At 43.8% G+C, this 16,878-nt stretch overlaps 1 protein-coding gene across 1 annotated transcript in view; it reads right to left on the bottom strand.

Moving 5' to 3' along the window:
* Positions 1-15,601, bottom strand: part of MARCH11 (membrane associated ring-CH-type finger 11) — a 47,764-nt gene extending 32,163 nt beyond the window's left edge. Inside the window, exon 1 of the mRNA XM_019521365.1 lies at positions 15,323-15,601. Within this exon, the coding sequence (XP_019376910.1) occupies positions 15,323-15,340 (18 nt within the window). The 5' untranslated portion in view covers positions 15,341-15,601. The remainder of the gene's footprint in view (positions 1-15,322) is intronic.
* Between the last annotated feature and the right edge of the window lie 1,277 nt (positions 15,602-16,878).

The raw sequence follows: 16,878 nt of genomic DNA on the forward strand, positions 1-16,878 counted from the left end.
CTAGAAACTATGAAACTATCAGATATAGAATTACTGTATCCAGGTGCAGCACTCAACTTTTAATCAGAGACATAACATGTGGCAGAATCAAGAGTTGATCATAAGGGTGGAAAACAAAAGTTAATGAGGACTGAAATCTAGATTGGATGAGTTTCTGTTGTTATTACTGTGTCTGCAAGTTGCCCAATTGTTCCTAACACCCTAAAGACCAATGGAATGGGAAATTTATCCAATCAGAAATTCATTCATTAGAAAACTAAGACTCATTCCTCCCTAAGAACAGAACACGAGGCATGTCTTTCACCAGATCATTTGAGAACCCGATACTCACAGTAGGTTATATTTTTCATTTCCCATTTGTGAGAAGTTGAACTCTTCCTGCTCAGCTGATCCACCAAGTTGTTTTGAACATCCAACAGGTATACTGACAGCAAGACAAATACAGCATTCTCAAAGGAAAATGGCTTCCTGACACATGCAGATGATCTTGCACTGCCCACCTGTTTCATGTAATACATCAACTTTGTATTGCCTATTATAATCTGAATGCTGCTTATCTGCAGCATTAGCTAAACTATGCAGCAAGTTAGACAAAAACAATTCATTACTCCAATATACTTGTTCCTCTTGAGGCCATAGACTTTGAACCTAAAATTTGCTACTCTTAGATGTATCTGTCTGTGAAGGAACCAAGCTAAGTGTGCCAAAACAAATGCAGAGAAGAGTAAGTCCTCTTTAAAACTGCCTCAGAGACTGAGTGTCTTTACAACTGTCCAAAAACCTCTTACCCTGGGGCCTAAGGGCAAACATAATCCACCGATATTTCAGAAAGCCCTTATACCTCAGTACAACAAATCCTATCTACAGAGTCAGGCCAGCATGTCTCACAGGATCCTAGAGAGTAGCTGCTGCCTCTACTTGCTCCACACTCTACTTGCTCAATTTCCTCTTGTCTTTGCAGCCCAGCAAAGCAAAGAAGAGCCCTTCCTTGGGTACATTCATACTGCTTAGTTGTAAGCGCAAGAGTGTTCTTTAAAGAGATGAAACATTACTTCAAACAATTGCAATAATTTTGTTGGAGAAGGAGAAATATAACTTCTTGACACGTGTACTGGATCCATCCACCATAGAAGAGAATTCACCACTTCCAAAGGAATTTCTACTGGTGTCTCTAGTGCTTAATTAGGTGGCATACAAATCTCAACCTGCCCTAAAGGAGCTGTGAAGACAGTCTTGTATATTATACAAGTACATGCTGTCAGGAGCCCAGCAGACAAGAATACACTTTTACTGGAGTCTTTGGTTGCATGTGTCACTTGGAGATGAGCTCATCTACTGTCTGGAACCTGTCCAGAGGCAGAGGTACTTTGACCAACACTGAGTCCAAACTTACCTCTATAAACCCTATTGATTGGGTAAGAGTAAGATTGGATTTATCTTCCCTTGATCCTGAGGAATATGTTGACTAAAAGATAGATGACATTTTGAATATCACAGACATGATGTAAATATAAATAAACCATTCATTAAAATATGTATAAGCGTGTAGCACTTGTCTTATGAGGTGAGCTGCTAGTGGTTAAAAGATATATAATTGAGGCCATTGATGGACCAAATAATAGAACCTTGAATTGACTGTGACAGTTGTTGAATTGTGAATTGAAGAAATTTCCAGTGGGCCAGATATGTTTTGTAAGCCAGAGTCTGCAATCCAGTTCTCAGGATCTAGAGGAGATAGAGAGCTATTTTTGTCAATGAGTGAATCTGTGGGCACACCTGGGGCATTTTTACATGTGCTAGAGGGTGGGGAGGGGGGCACTTTAATTAAAGCGGCTCCAAAAGCAACTCTAATTAAACTGCCTGGAGTGCCTTATGTATCAGCACCTCCACACTTCAAAATGGCAGTAGGGGCGCTTTATCTAAAGCTTGTCAAACAAGCTTTAAAGTGCCCCCACCACCATTTTGAAGCACAGGGATGCTGATACCTGAGGCGTGGAGGCTGGCTGGAGCATGCTAATTAGCACACTCCAGCGGACTCAATTAACTGAGTCTGCTCCAATGAGCTGTAATTACAGTATGTCAGAGCAGCTTCCCAGCAGCATGTGTGCAGGCACCTCTGAAATCTAAGATAGGATGACAGAGTAATTTGAAATTGAATCCTTTGCCACAGAACCATGGACAATTGTCCTATTATGCAACTGTCCTTCCATAAGGACAATTTACATTATTCCTAAATGTTCCCAGACTTAATGGGCATGTCCACATATGCAGGCACTTGCAGCAGCTCAAATAGCAATGGCACAAATTTGTGCTGAAGATTTGTACCTCAGCACACATGTCTGAATATTCACTTTAGTGTGGGGCAAATTGTGGCACTTGGGGCAAACTAACCCTGCCTAGCTCCTCCCAGATCTTCAGTCATGGGGAGCTAGGCACTGTGCTGTTCCTGTGCTGTCCCTAGCAATACAAAAAGCTTCCCTGGTGTGCTCAGGGCTATGTGCCCTCTGGAGCTTCTGAGGCCTGGCCAGTTGGCATCTGGAGGCAATAGCTCCTTCTGCTAGCTGGACTGCTGCACCAGCCCTGACCTAGAGTGGCCCCTCCACCCTGTACTCACTACAGCAGTCTGGCAGTGGGGAATGCTGCCTAGCTGTGACCTGCTTATCACCTGTGACAGCATCCATCCCCTTGGACCTGTGGCCCCATGTCTGCACACGTGCCAGACCCAGACAGGAACTACATGACTTTCTGGGCTGTAGTAGGGCACTGTAGCAGAGCTGCCTGCACCCCTTGGCCAGCTTCCAGTGGGCCATGGCTGCATAGTTGACCTTTGTGCTGCACTGATGTTGTCTTCTGGTGTGCCCACTCTGCCATCTGGGCAGCTGTCTCCCAGAAGATGTGCTCATTGTGGTGGCCCGCTTTGAACTGTTGAATTGTGTCTCCTCCTGGCCCCAAATGGCCAGGAGGTCAGCCACCTCATCTGCTCTTTAGCTGGGTCCCCAGTGCTGGCCCTCAGGGGGCTGAGCCCCACCATAAGAGACAAGAGCCCCCCTGTAAGATTTGAAAATCATAACCTGGGGAGGGGGTCTCTGATCAGATTGCTCCTTCACTTAGGTGGACTTGTTAATCAATTTACTGGGGAACTGTGTGCAGGTGGGGGACTGTGTAGGAGGGGTGGGACCCTGCCCAACCCCATGACGCAGAGCTCCCACTGCCCCCAGTGGCAACAACCAGCAGCGGGCCTTCAGGGCTCTTGTGGCCCACTGCAGGCAAAGACCCCCAGCGGCACACCATGCTGCCTGAGACCTGGGGCCTGCCTACACATGATGCATGGTACCAGCCCAGACTGCTGATGTTTGCCTTCAGGTAGGACCAGGCTGGCTCCTACTGTCACCCAGGATTCCTGGCACTGCACACAGGAGCCACATGCTATCAGGCCAAATTGGCTCCTGCCTCCGTATCCTCTGCGTGCCATCAGGCCAGGCCAGCTCCATGGAAGCAGAAGCACATAGAGATAATGAAGTTCTCCACAATAACCATGGACACTATCAAGGTAGAATTATGTTGCAATGCCTCTGAAAAGTGGGACAACTTTGTGCCTCTATCTTATGCCTCAATACTTTGCTGTTTTAATATCCCAGCAGGAACAGGCAGCTTTGTTTCCTTTAAGGTGTTATAATTCTGATGTACTTCTGCATCACAGGAAAGCTCACGACTAATGCCACATACATACCTAAGTTAGAAAACTATTTTGCTAGCAGCATTGAGCCAGTGCTTTTTTCTTTTTAAGGCCCTTTCAGCATTTATGCAAGTCTCCATCAATTGTGGAGACAAAACAATTTGTATTTCTAATGCTGAGTCAATTTCCACACATACAATCTGAACTGGACTTCTGCTTTCAAATTAGCACGCTGAAGTGATTATGGATCAGGACAGTCAGAATTTCAAAATGTTTTAGAGGATCTGTGGCATTTTATTCTTGAGCAAAATGCCTAAAATGAAAACTCCAGATCGGTGAAACAACTTGATTGAGCTATGAAAGACTGAAGCTTAGGTAGAACCTGAAGAAGACCAGAAAACAATATTTCAGTGCAGCTTCTATCAATTACAAGAAAGCAGAATAAATCACATGCAAAACTCCTAACTGGTAGAGTCAAAGTTCCTTACTGAAAATTTAAGATGCAGCAAAACAACATAGGTTGAGAAGATGTTTCCTTGATCAAAGGAATTAGAAATTAAGATAAAAAGATTACTAGCCACATATAAGCGGGTGAAGCATTGAGGCCTTCAGTACAATTTGCTTTGAGAAACCTTTAAAACAAAAAGCACAAAACTGATGCAGAAGCATCTAGGCTTTGACAAGTATCAAGTGTTGTAGGCATCCAGAATGCCAAACAGACAATAACGTCTGCTAAGGAACCACAGAATAGAAGCATAAAAACAAAGAATACGCTGTCAATAAAAAATAGATGAAGTTTCTAGAGACAGCCAAGTGCTGGAATTGGCTGCAAAGGCACTGTTCCAACAAGTGCAGTTTCACTGACCTTCACCAAAAGGAAATTTAAGACTCTGAATGACAGGAAATTGGTCTGTGCATGAGACAAAAATACTGATGTTTTAAAATTTTCAGGCATCATTGACAACTAGGCAAACTCCCCTAACAGAAGAAATACAATCAAACGATATGGTGAGAATGAATTAGACATACTTTCCTTTAACTCTGAGAAACTAATTTTCAACTGAAATTCCTTGCCTCTTTAAAATATCCACAACTCTATCTTCATTTTCTCACATTTTCTGTTTATAGTATCAGTAATAATATTGTATGTGCTTGAGAAATTTCTTGTCAATTAATGATCATGCAGTATTAATGCCTATTATTATACCCTTCCAAGCTGGGTTCTTAAGTCCCAGCAAATGTCATATGCCTCAAATGATATTGCATTTATTCTCTTTTTCCAAGTTAACCCAGCATTTGAGAGGAAAAAATAATTCGCTATAGAAAAATTACTTGCCACTAGACCAGAGTGACAACTGTAATTAAAATTTTATTTTCAAACATAATTCACAGTTTACGACCAAATAACAGTAAGCTCACACCATCTAAATATTCAGATTTCCTTGAGCACAAGATGTGTATTTTACAAAGAAGAAAGAAAGTAGAGAGAAACACAGAAAACATTAATTTTTGTAATGGTACATCATCTGCATTTCAGTCTTAAAATTTAATTATCTATAGGTAATTTAAGTACATATGAGAAAACACAAACAATAAACTGTGTAGGACTCTTAGTATCAAGAATATGAAACAAAAGGAATGCATATAAAGTCAATACCCTATTTTTAATTATTTACTTCCATCTTATGTATTTGGGTCATGTTATATCACTGTATACTTAAATCTGACTTGTGAAAGGCAATGAACTGGCTAATAGAAAAATAGATACAAAAATGTATCATTGTCAATTTGATAATGCAAAATTGTCATCCACAGTATAGTCACCAATGTTTGTACACCCTAGTTTTAATTGGCACAAAGCATTAGTGTGCTGGAACTGAGATCTTGACTAGAACAGGTGATTTCATGAGGGAATCTGCAAGAGCACAGATTTCTTTCTGAAAGTAAATCGGTTGGATACCAAGTGCAACTAGATGTTTACAGCTACTCTACCAACTCTCCTTGCTCATGAGGAGACGAGCACAGTTGTGCGGTATGTGACACCACAAACACATTTGCAGGGCCACATACCGCACAGTTTGGTGTTCTCTGTGGTACAAGGGTGTACTGCCTGAGAGTGCACTGTACTGGGTTTTTTTTCATGGATTTTTTGGACCTCTGGATATTCTCTGGGGACAAGTAGCTACAGCACAAAGTGCACTGGTCCTACCTGTCCCTGGGGACCCAAACATCCACACATGTTTGGATACACCTGAGATGTGTAGCATGTTTACCCTCATGCCCTAGCGGTAGCACCCCAACACTCCAAATAAATGACCACACTAGTAAATTACACAGTCCATCTCACAAAACATTCCTTACCATCCCCAGACTGGGAGGAATCAAATGAAGGTATTGTCTAAACTAGAATTCCCTCTTACTTCCTGCCCTAGATCAGACCAAGCTTGGAGTACTGGACTTTTTTCTCCCATTCTTTCTATTTCCAACCCTTCTCTTCCCTACACAGATCTTTGCCCTCTTTTTCCTTTTCTGAACTGCTCTTCATAAATCTCTTTTCTTGCCTTCCCTACTGTTAGAAACCTACATCATCCACCCAACCGTTCTCTATCATCCTTCTCCAATTTCAACTCCTGGCCTTGGTGTGCTTCCTCTCTTCCTCTCCTTCCAATCTCCCAAACTCCTTCTTGGGGGTTTTAGCTTCTATATTGACCCCTTGACTCCTGTGATCCCTAAATACCATGTTCCTTCACTTCTACCTCTTAATTCAACCTGCAACCCTATTTCAATTCTTCCACTCACTGAAAGGGTGGGTTTTCACTAGAAGTGCACCAATACATTGGTCCATACCGTATCAGCACAGATAAAAGGAAAATTGACGTTATCGACAATCAGCCTTTTTTTGGCTGTTGTGGCTGATAACGTTGCCAATAAATGCCACATGCATGTGCACAGCCACAACATGCATGCAGCCAGCCCGGCAGCTTGGCCAGCAGCGTCCAGGGGCTCAGTTTGTTGAGGTGAAGGGGCAGGCAGAGGGAAGGGGAATGGTGGGGTGCAAATTAAGGTACCCTCAGTGAGGGAGGGAGGGGGAATGGGGCTGCCCGGAGCCAGGTGCAGGGTGGAGACCCTAAATAAGACATGCACCTTTTTGGGAAGGCAGAATGAAGAAAGGAACCTTGTTTTAGGGAAGGTACCACTGTACTCCCCTCTGCCACCCCTGCCAATCTTCCCCTGCTGGACTCCACTCCTCCTTCCATGTGGCTGCTTGAGGGAAGAGAAGGGAAAAGAGCAGCAGCCATCTCACAGCATTCCCATGCTTCCATTGTGAGCAGCAAATCAGCTTTCCTAAGAGACACACCCCAATTTTGGAAGATTAAATTTGGGGGGAAAAGTGTGTATGGTATATAGGTAAATGCAGTAATTAACTTTAATGAGACTATTAGTTTAAGTCACATCTGCAAAACCTGCAAGATTGCCCTTTAGTTAATGATTGCTAAACAGATTTTGGCAATAAAAATCCTATATAAATGTCAGGCATCATACAATGCATTTTGTGTTATTGAAAACCTTTGACCTCATGTTTCTTGAAGCAGCTAAGGTATGTAGGCATAACTATACAACAAGTCATGTGTTACTGGTTTAAAAAGTTCATTTTTACTGGAACACGTCCATTGTTGCCTCCATGCAAAATATAAATCTGACTTCACAGTAAATTATTTATTTTTCTAATGTTTTTCTCAACACCTGTTTCTAAAGTCATTATATGTTTAGAACATGTTTCTAAAGCATTATTAAAAAATGGAACATTTACAGAAATGTAAAGTAACAAATTATAATGTATTATTTGGGTGGACTGCAGGAAAGATGAACACCACAAGGAACAGTATTGTATGATAGTATACACTAACTGAGTAACAGATAAACCATTAAAGAGAAGAAGCTTATTCTGGACTCAAGTGTTTGCTTATTTTTAAAGAAATTAGACCATTTTGTCACAGCATGACTTTTTTAGCTCTAATAGCTTTTATATTATTGAACATTGCCAGACTCAAAGCCCTATTATTGAATACTACAACGGAATTAATACTTTACTAATATATTAGTCTGTGTAATCGATTTACGAACAGCTTATCAATTAAATTATCAAATTAAAATAATGTCTTGTTTTAGGAAAACATAATTACAAATTATTTGAATTAACAAACAGATATTTTCTCCAGGTACATCTACATGAAACATTTACTGCACAGCAGACTAATTAGCTGCTCAGTAAACATCACACATCTATGCGTGCACCTCTATTAGGTTGGAGTAAATTAATTTACTCCATAGCAGGATAGTACTTGCAAACACAAGTAAATAGAAGTACTATCCTGCTGCAGAGATTTTTACTCCGCAGCAGCGCACATGGCTGGGGCATGAGGGTGCTGCCTACTGGCTAGCCTCATGCTGAAGTACATTCATGCACCAACCAGCTCCTCCTCAGCGTATTGAGCTGCAGGGAGCAGCCCTGGCCTGGCAGGCTGACCCCCCGGGCCCCGTACCAGCCAGAGCTGCTCTGACCTAGCTCAATGTGCTGTGGTTCCAGGCACACATTAAAATGTTTTGCCCAAACAACAAACTCTGGAGCAGTACACGCCAGAGTTTATTCATGCACATTAATTGTGCATGTAGATGCACCATCCTTGTGTTTTCTCTCTCTGTATTAGCTGTATGAACTCTTCTCATTCCTGCTTAGTCACATTCAAAATTTTTAGCATATCCTTTTATTATAGTCTAATTATTTAATATCTATTTTCTTATCAGTCCTTTTGCACATCATGATGTCATACCTCTTACTGAATCGAATTCATTCCTGCTTAAGAAGAAATAATTTCCTTATTATTAATAGAGTTAGATTTGTTTATATTATGGCTAAATCTGGTTCACTAAAAAAAACAAATTAAAAACATTGCTCTTTGGAGCATGAAGTACCAGCTTTTCCACTTACATATTCACTTCTCTCAGTGCCTTCTCTCAGTGCCTGCTGACTAGACTGAGAATTCCTACATTGAATGTTATCTAATAATTTCTTGGAGCTCAATCCCATAAAGATATACATAGGATCGGGCCCTTGCACATTATGTGATATTTGCTGAAATGTACAGGTTAACATTAAAAAAACCTATTGAAAAAGAGACTATTTCCAAAATTAATTTCATTCCCAAAACAAACTGCCTCCACAGAGGTCCACTTTGAGATTATGTGCCACGATACAGAAACAACACAAAAAGTTCCATGATAAGGGGTAAATATGCACATGCCCATCTTTTTCCACATTCTAAAATTTCAGGCATAAGAATCCCATACCTCCTAACTGTTTCCTTCTAATTCTGGGTACATTGCATAAATATCTGAGGTAGACGTAAAAATAAGGTGTCAGTGTGGATATGCAGAAGCAGTAAATTTGAGAGAAACAGTTACTTTGGTAAATAACCTTTTTTTTCCCCCCTCTTTTATAATTCTGTCTAGACACTTCCAATCTGGAAGAGTGCCGGTTCTAAAGAGGTAAGCTGAAGTATACCAATGATTGAACAGTGACTGAAAGACTTATCCATACAGGCATCTATTCTGATCAGGACTCAACACTGAGGGAATAACATTGTTAAAGGTATGAAATAAGATTCACCTAGTATTTTTGCTTGTCTAAGTAATCAATATATACTTAACAGATACTGAAGAAGTTACTACATGATGGTTAAGAGACTTCAGCGAATACATAGCCTGTCTAAATACAAAATTTCAGTACCTTAGTAAGGAAGTTTGGCATCTGGGACAAGCCCGCAGTGGCAGCCCATCCTAGTGCCATGCACAGATCTGGGGCACTGTCGCAGAGCACTTAGGTGCCCTGCGCCTGAGAACAGGGATGGCTCCAGAGAGTACCCTAGTGAGGAGAAGGGGGAGGCACAGCTGCCAGTCACCAGGGCAACACAGGTGCTGGTTGCCGGGGCAACCGGCAAAACCCCCTGACAGGAAGGGACAGGGCTTAGCCCTTCTTAAACCCAGGCAGGAGGCTAGAGCAGCAGTTCCTCCTCTGACAGCCAAGGAGTGAGGAGCTCAGCCAGTGCGGAGAGAAGGCCAAGATTTGGCTGCATGAGTATCCACGGGTTGCTGCCGTGAGCTGGAGTAATTTGCCTGGTAGGGATTAACTGTTGTCTGACCGGATGGTTTTAGCTTTATGTTATAACCTGGGGGCTTTGTGTTTTGTGTTACTGTTTAACTGTAGGACTGGGTGAGGCTATTAGGGGTGGAGGAGGCCTCATAGGGACTCCCCAGTAGTGGGGGGGGTGGTTCCTGGTGCTGGAGAAGGCGCAGTATTTTGCGGGGTGCATTGGCCTAGCCCCCAAGAGTGCAGCGGGGCGGCGAGGAGCCCCGAGAGTGCAGCGGGGCGGCGAGGAGCCCCGAGAGAGAGGGAGGGGAAGCAACAAGCCCCGAGAGTGCGGAGGGGCAGCGGGGAGCCCCAAGAGAGAGAGAGAGGGGGCAGCAAGGAGCCCCAAGGGCAAAAGGAGGGCCAAGACATAACAGGGCCAAAGTCAGATCACACCAGCACCATCTGCAAGGCTTGGGCTGTGGTGTAGGGGAGGAAAAGGAGCCGCAGATAGCGCCCCCTGTCATCGGGGCGCATAGAAATGGGCAGCCTCCCACTAATTACAACAATCTATTAATTAAATAAGATCAAGGCGTGGCAGGAGAGCAAGCAGACGGTTGGCCCATTACAGGAGGGCGGAGCCATACCCAGAGAGGCTCCAATAGTGGCACTCCTGTCACAGGCGCACACACCCTTGCCACGCTTGCCTGGGAATGCACACAGCGGTGGGAGCTTCCCCCCACCCCATGCCCCAGCAAATATGCAGCTTGCTGCTCTGTCCTGCGCCTTGCCCTGGCTGGGGAGAGCCTGTTGGCACCCCTTCACTTCAGTGCCTGGGGTGGTTGCCCCACTTGCCCCTCCCTTGCTACAGTACTGCAAAAATGTATCCACTTGAATCCTTTGTTTGTTCTGTAACTTTTTTGACAGGACACAAATTACCCAATAAAACTGTCCTATCAAGAAAATGATCAATAGCCCCTCTTAGCAGCAAAATTCTAAAAACCAATTTAGTGAAACAGGCAAAAATTTGTCTGATGTTAACGAAAGTTCAAAACAGTTACAGAAAATTTGAAGTGGAATTTTTAGGACTACTTCAGCCTTATGCAATTAGTATGGGAAGAGTCTGCCATTAAAGACTGTCATTTTAATATTCTCCTGAGAGTTACTAAAACCAAAGACAGAAATTTTCAGTAATTGGTACCAAAAGGAGGAAAGCAACTTCCATGAATCCTCTGAGAGACAAAGCTTTATGAAAATGCAAGCTGTCATTTCAAATCTTCATCTGATCTTTTGGTATGCCATTTCTAAAGGCTAAATAAAGATGGAACTTATTGGCACAAAACAAATGGAAAGCTAAGGTGATAGCCTTGGTTGTAGCCAAGGCCAATTTTAAATCTACTAAAGACAGAGGACCTTCTTAAATAAGCAATAAAGAGACCAGAGACAGGGGCTGTGTCTACACAAGACGCTCGTTGTGGCATGAAGCTTGATGCAGTGCTACTGCGCAGCAGTAATAAGCTACTGCATAGTCACTGCAGTTACTGAGCAGTCATTTAGTACTCGTGTATGCAAGCACTAAATTATTGTGCAGTTGTTACTGCACACTGTGTCTCATGTAGACACAGCCAGGGATTATCTTCTCTTCAGATCTTGTAGCATTTTCTTGCCCAAATGTTAACTTTGTATTGATCAAAGAAACAGGTACTTTCTATGCTCCTACATGCCAGAGACAAGTTCAGAATGCATGATGGTTTTGACCTGTCTTCAGAATTTAAATCTGAGATCATACTGTCAAATGTATAGCACAACTCTGATAATGTAAGAGTGATTTTGTAGCTGGGACAGTCCAGAAATTATGCCAAAGGCAAGGATTTCTTAGGGCGGTATCTTTTACTGGACCAGCTGCATAACTGCGATGGATATAGACAAGCTTTTGAATGCATTATAACTCTTTCCCAACTATACAGTTTTGTCCAATAAAAGATATCACCATAAGAAATCCCTGATTCCCAGTAAAACTCTAGGAAAAGTCAGTACCAATTATACTTAGATAAGTCATCATAGAAGAGTTCAATAAAAAGGCCTTCTACAGAGAAAAATTAAAAGGAGTACTCTGCATCTTTTGGCACAAACCTCAAGTGAAAAGCATCCCTTCAAGTCAATGCATTTCAGGACTCTGAAAAGATGCCCTGTAAAAATGCATATAATCAGGAACCAAAATTAAAATTGGAGCTACATGTTCCAGCAAACTACAGCTTTGCTTTACTAGCAGGGGACAGCAGGGCAGGCCCTGTGAGGAGAGGCTATGGGACCTGAACCTGTTCAGCCTCCAAAAGAGAAGGCTGAGGGGGGATCTTGTGGCCTGTTATAAACTAGTCAGGGGGGATCAGCAGGGATTGGGGGAGTCACTGTTCCCCCGAGCACCGCCAGGAGTGACCAGGAATAACGGTCACAAGCTGGCAGAGGGTAGGTTTAGGTTGGACATCAGGAGGCGATATTTCACGGTCAGGGCGGCTAGGGTCTGGAACCAACTTCCAAGAGAGGTGGTGCAGGCTCCTACCCTGGGGGTTTTTAAGAGGAGGTTAGATGAACACCTTGCTGGGGTCGTTTGACCCCAGTACTCTTTCCTGCCATGGCAGGGGGTCGGACTAGATGATCTGCTCAGGTCCCTTCTGACCCTAGAAACTATGAAACTATAAGAAACCAACTGACCCAAGATAATTTATATCTCTAATCTCTGAAATATTATTTGATAGGATTGAGCAGATTAAGAGTTATGTTTGCTGTGCCTTTGAAGAAATAAATTGTCAGAGATAAGAATGATGTTTCTCCTACAAACAGTAATTCAATGTCACAGACTTAGCTCTTTGGTTGGTTTCAGAATTCCACAACCAAGAATGTCTGTAATGAAAAATAATCATAACTAAGCATCCAGCCAGAGGCCCTTGAGGAATATCTGACCTTCCCTATAGCAGCTAAAGGAAACTTTAACTTTTTATTTATTGGACTATACCTCAGGTGATACTGCGTGCAGAAGGAGTAACAACATGGCTTCTAATAAGTAGCTGTTCTAAAGATGAAGGCCATGAAGGAATTTGTCTTTCCAGATTGGTCCTTATAGAGACTACCAGCACAGTCAACAAGTCCAGGTTGGGGATGCCTAGTGAAAATTATAAAATCAGAAGTTATAAAACCAGAATCTATTCTTTATCTTGTGTGTCCATCTTCAAACCCTTGTCCCTGTTAGGTTTGAGGAAAAACTTGGAGAGAGCAGATCATCTACAGGTCACCCCTATAGTAGTGTACTATGGGTCATCCCTGGGGTGGGGTGCACACCTTGAGCTGCAGCCCAGCTGTTGGCAGACAGAAACTGATTGTAAGCCTGTCTTGAAGGACTGAGCCAGCTGTGAAGCATAATTAGCTGGCAGGCTCCACAGGAGTTAAGAGGCTCCCAGAGCCAGAGGGGAAGGGGAGAAATGAAGCTGAGAGCCAGGGCCAGACACAGGCATGGGCAAACCAGGTGGCTGCCCAGGGCCCAGACAGAAAGGGGGCTTGAAAAGCGTAATTTTTTTCTGTTGTCCCATTATTATTATCAATATCTCTGGTGAAGGAGGGCCCAACACTAAAAGTTTGCCCAGGGCTTCCAGAAGTCTAGATATGCTGCTGCTGAGAGCTGAGGGGGCTGAGTGACACTGAGATACTGGAAGTTGACCAAGAAACTGGGTGCTGGAATGGAACTGATAGAGAAGGAAGAGAAGAGGCAAGCTGTGGCATATCCAAGGCTAGAGTTTCTCTTTGGGTCTGGGTTCATATGTTTGTTTTACTAATTGTTTGGGTTAATTCCTGCAGGGAGGGAGTTTGCCCCACAGGGACAATAGACAAAGAAGATAAACAAACACTGAGAGACAATTTTGAGCTAAGCAGATCCTCAACCCTCTACAATCCCTTACTTCCAAAGTATGGAGTATCTTCAGATTTGATATGGAGGGCTCTCCAAAGACTGTTCCCTTTCTAAGACAGGCTTAAACAAACAGATAGTTCTGAAAGCTATGTGGACAAAGGATCTGAATTCCTTGAACCTGAAGAGGCTCTGTTATCCTCAAATTCATGAGATATGACAAAGACTTTAGACACCTTGGACTATCCATTGCTCTCAGCCTCACAGTATCTGGTATAATCTCTGATTCAAAAGAAATCCTCAGACTCAGAGGATCTGGGGGAAAAAAATCTAAGTGCTTTGGTCCTAGGAAGTTCCATCGATTCTGGATCCACAGAATCCAACTAATATCTACAATTCAGAAAATTCCAGTAACCCTCTGACTAATTCTCGTCCAATTTTGAGGTCTTGTTTAGTGCCTATACCAACCTGCTGACACTACACTATTCCAGCTTTCAGCTCCTTGATATGATGGTGTGGACAAAATACAGAGGAATGGCCCAGGCATGTGCTTCAGCTTCTTGAACAGTCATTGAAAGACCATTGCAAATATTATACAAGGTTTGCTACTACTCTAGATTGTCCCAGGAGTTGGAGGGGCCCTGAGCTGGCTGCCGAAGCAAGAAGATATAAAAATTGCTTTAAATCGCTTTTCTACTTTGGCAAGACCCAAGAAGTGGGCCCATAGAACATAACAAAAGATACAACTTCCTTAGATTTAAGCAAATCCTGTCACTGTTGGATCCATAATGGTAGAAAACAATTGAAACCAAACTTTGACCAGAATCTTTACCAGATCCTGAGAACTAATACATATTACTAAATACTTATATATGGCTTATGAAAGAAGGAGCAGATAAAAATCACCCAAGCACCTGGCTGAAACTGTGGAGTAAGGGGTGTCAAATATATAGATACAGCCCACAGAGCTTCTCAAACCATCCCACTGCACTACAGGTAGGCACCGGAAGTTGGTGGGTGTGGCCTGTCACAGAATCCAGGGTCCTTTGGCTCTGCTGGGCATGGCTGTCAGCAGCAAGCTTGGCTCTCTACCGCCACCCTTGGACTTGCTCCAGCCCCACCACTGCTGCCATTATGGCAGTCCTCCTGCCTCTGGCTGGAGCCCTCAGAACATGTCCAGCCTGAGGCTGACAGCTGTATCTTAGAGGACCTGGCTGCTCTATTTATGGAAAAGGGATACAAAGTCTTGTTATCCTGGTGGAGGCATTAATTTTTACTATAGGAAGGCTACGGCCTAAAGAGTCTCCCAGTGCCAAATGACTGAAACCTTCACTACTCTCCTCTTGTCATAATCAGCTGCTTTGAAATAGGTTCCCATGAGGATTGACATGGATTTCAGCTTTGCAGTGGGGCCTCGTAAAGTCAAATCACATTGTAGAATAAATGAATATTCCAGTTATATATTACAACATTCTGGTTACAGATATAAAATCTATTTGTATGCCATAAATATGAAGTCCCTGGCCTCAAAAATAGACATTGGGTGAGATTTTGGCCTATACAGTAAATAAAAATGAGTATCTGCAGTTTAAAAAAATGAGACTGAGAAAGAGAGAATTACCTGGCAAGGTTTTTTCATTTTAATTGATATAACATGGTATCTGTAACAGCACAGCTCACAGGTCCATGACCCTCTTTCACTTATCCACTTTAGTAAGCAAAGTTGATGTGTGTACCGTACTGAGCCATCACAGCGGCAGGGATTTAACAGTTCTCCCTGAAAAGAGAGCAAGTTCAACTAAATTGCACAGGGACCTTTTGTCTTTTCTGCAAGTGTGTCATTTCCAACTGTGGAACAACAAGTTAGTTTCCAAGTCACTATCCTCCAACATCATCACCATCATCATCATCATAAATAAATAAAGAGCTGCTGTTAAAATAGCTGTATTTAGCATTAAATAAACCATGATGATTAAAAAAATTGGATGCATTTACTGTGTGCCAGTGCCTGCCCCCATCCCACCCCTGAACTGTCTAATAACTTGCAAGCAGATGGAGAGGTGTTTTCCCTCTGCAGTGATGCTTAACAGAGCTCTCCTCTCATCCTGCAGCCTACTCTCTGCCCTGGGGGAAATCCTGAAACTTTTGTGGGGGGATCTGTGGCTCAAGGGCTGGATTCTTAAGTCACAGAATCACAGAAAATGAGGGTTAGGAGGGACCTCAGGAGGTCACATCTAGTCCAACCAACTGCTCAAAGCAAGACCCTCCCCAACTAGTTCATCCCAGCCAAAGTTTTGTCTAGCTGGGTCTTAAAAACCTCCAAGGATGGAGATACCACCACCTCTCTGGGTCCCCTGTTCTGGTGCTTCCCCTCTCCTCCTGAGAGAGTTTTTCCCCATATCCAACCTAAACTTCCCTGGCTGCAACTTGAGACCATTGCTCCTCCTTCTGTCATCTGCCACCACGAAGGAAGTCCCCCAACCATGACGGGGATTGCCCTGGTTTTGGATTGGAGCTGAGAGAGAAACACACACAAGGGCAGCCAGGGTCTGGCTTTTGGACACCCAGGGTGGTCAAACCCTGCCCTTGGCAGCAGCATGTAGTTTCTCCACTCTCAGGAAAGCCAAACATGCTCTTTCTTCAAGGCACCAGAACTGGTGGCAGAGGTGATCTCTTTTATTGGACCCACTAGAAATACAAGTCGGTCTAATAAATACGATTATGAGTTGGTCTAATAAAAGACATCTAGTGTGTCTAACAAAAGCGATCGCTGCTGCCACCAGTTCTGATGTCTTTTGCATCGAGACAGAGTCGGCTGCAGTCTGGATACCCCGTCCTCAAGGACACCCGGGTGCCAGGGCTGGGGGCAGTGGTGGGGCTCGCGGGAGAGTGACACAGAGGGAGAGGTTCGGCCCAGGGCTTGGGGGCCCCTTCCTCCCTTGCTTTCATCATGGTCGCGGTACGGGGCTCTGCTCAGGTCTGGGGGGTGGTGCCCAGCAGCCGGGGTCGCTGAACCTCCTGGGGCCGCGGGGCAGAGAGGGGACCCAGGCGCCCGGACTGCCCTTCGCCAGCGCTGCGGCGGCGGCGGGACCTGTCCGTGGTGCTGATCCCGTCCGTCTCAGCGCGGCCCGGCCCGGCCCGGCCCGGCCCGGCCCGGCCCGTGGCGGGTCCCGCTTG

This window comes from Gavialis gangeticus, unplaced genomic scaffold (genome assembly GCF_001723915.1).
Source record: "Gavialis gangeticus isolate Ggan-Ray unplaced genomic scaffold, GavGan_comp1, whole genome shotgun sequence".
Lineage (NCBI taxonomy): Eukaryota > Metazoa > Chordata > Crocodylia > Gavialidae > Gavialis > Gavialis gangeticus.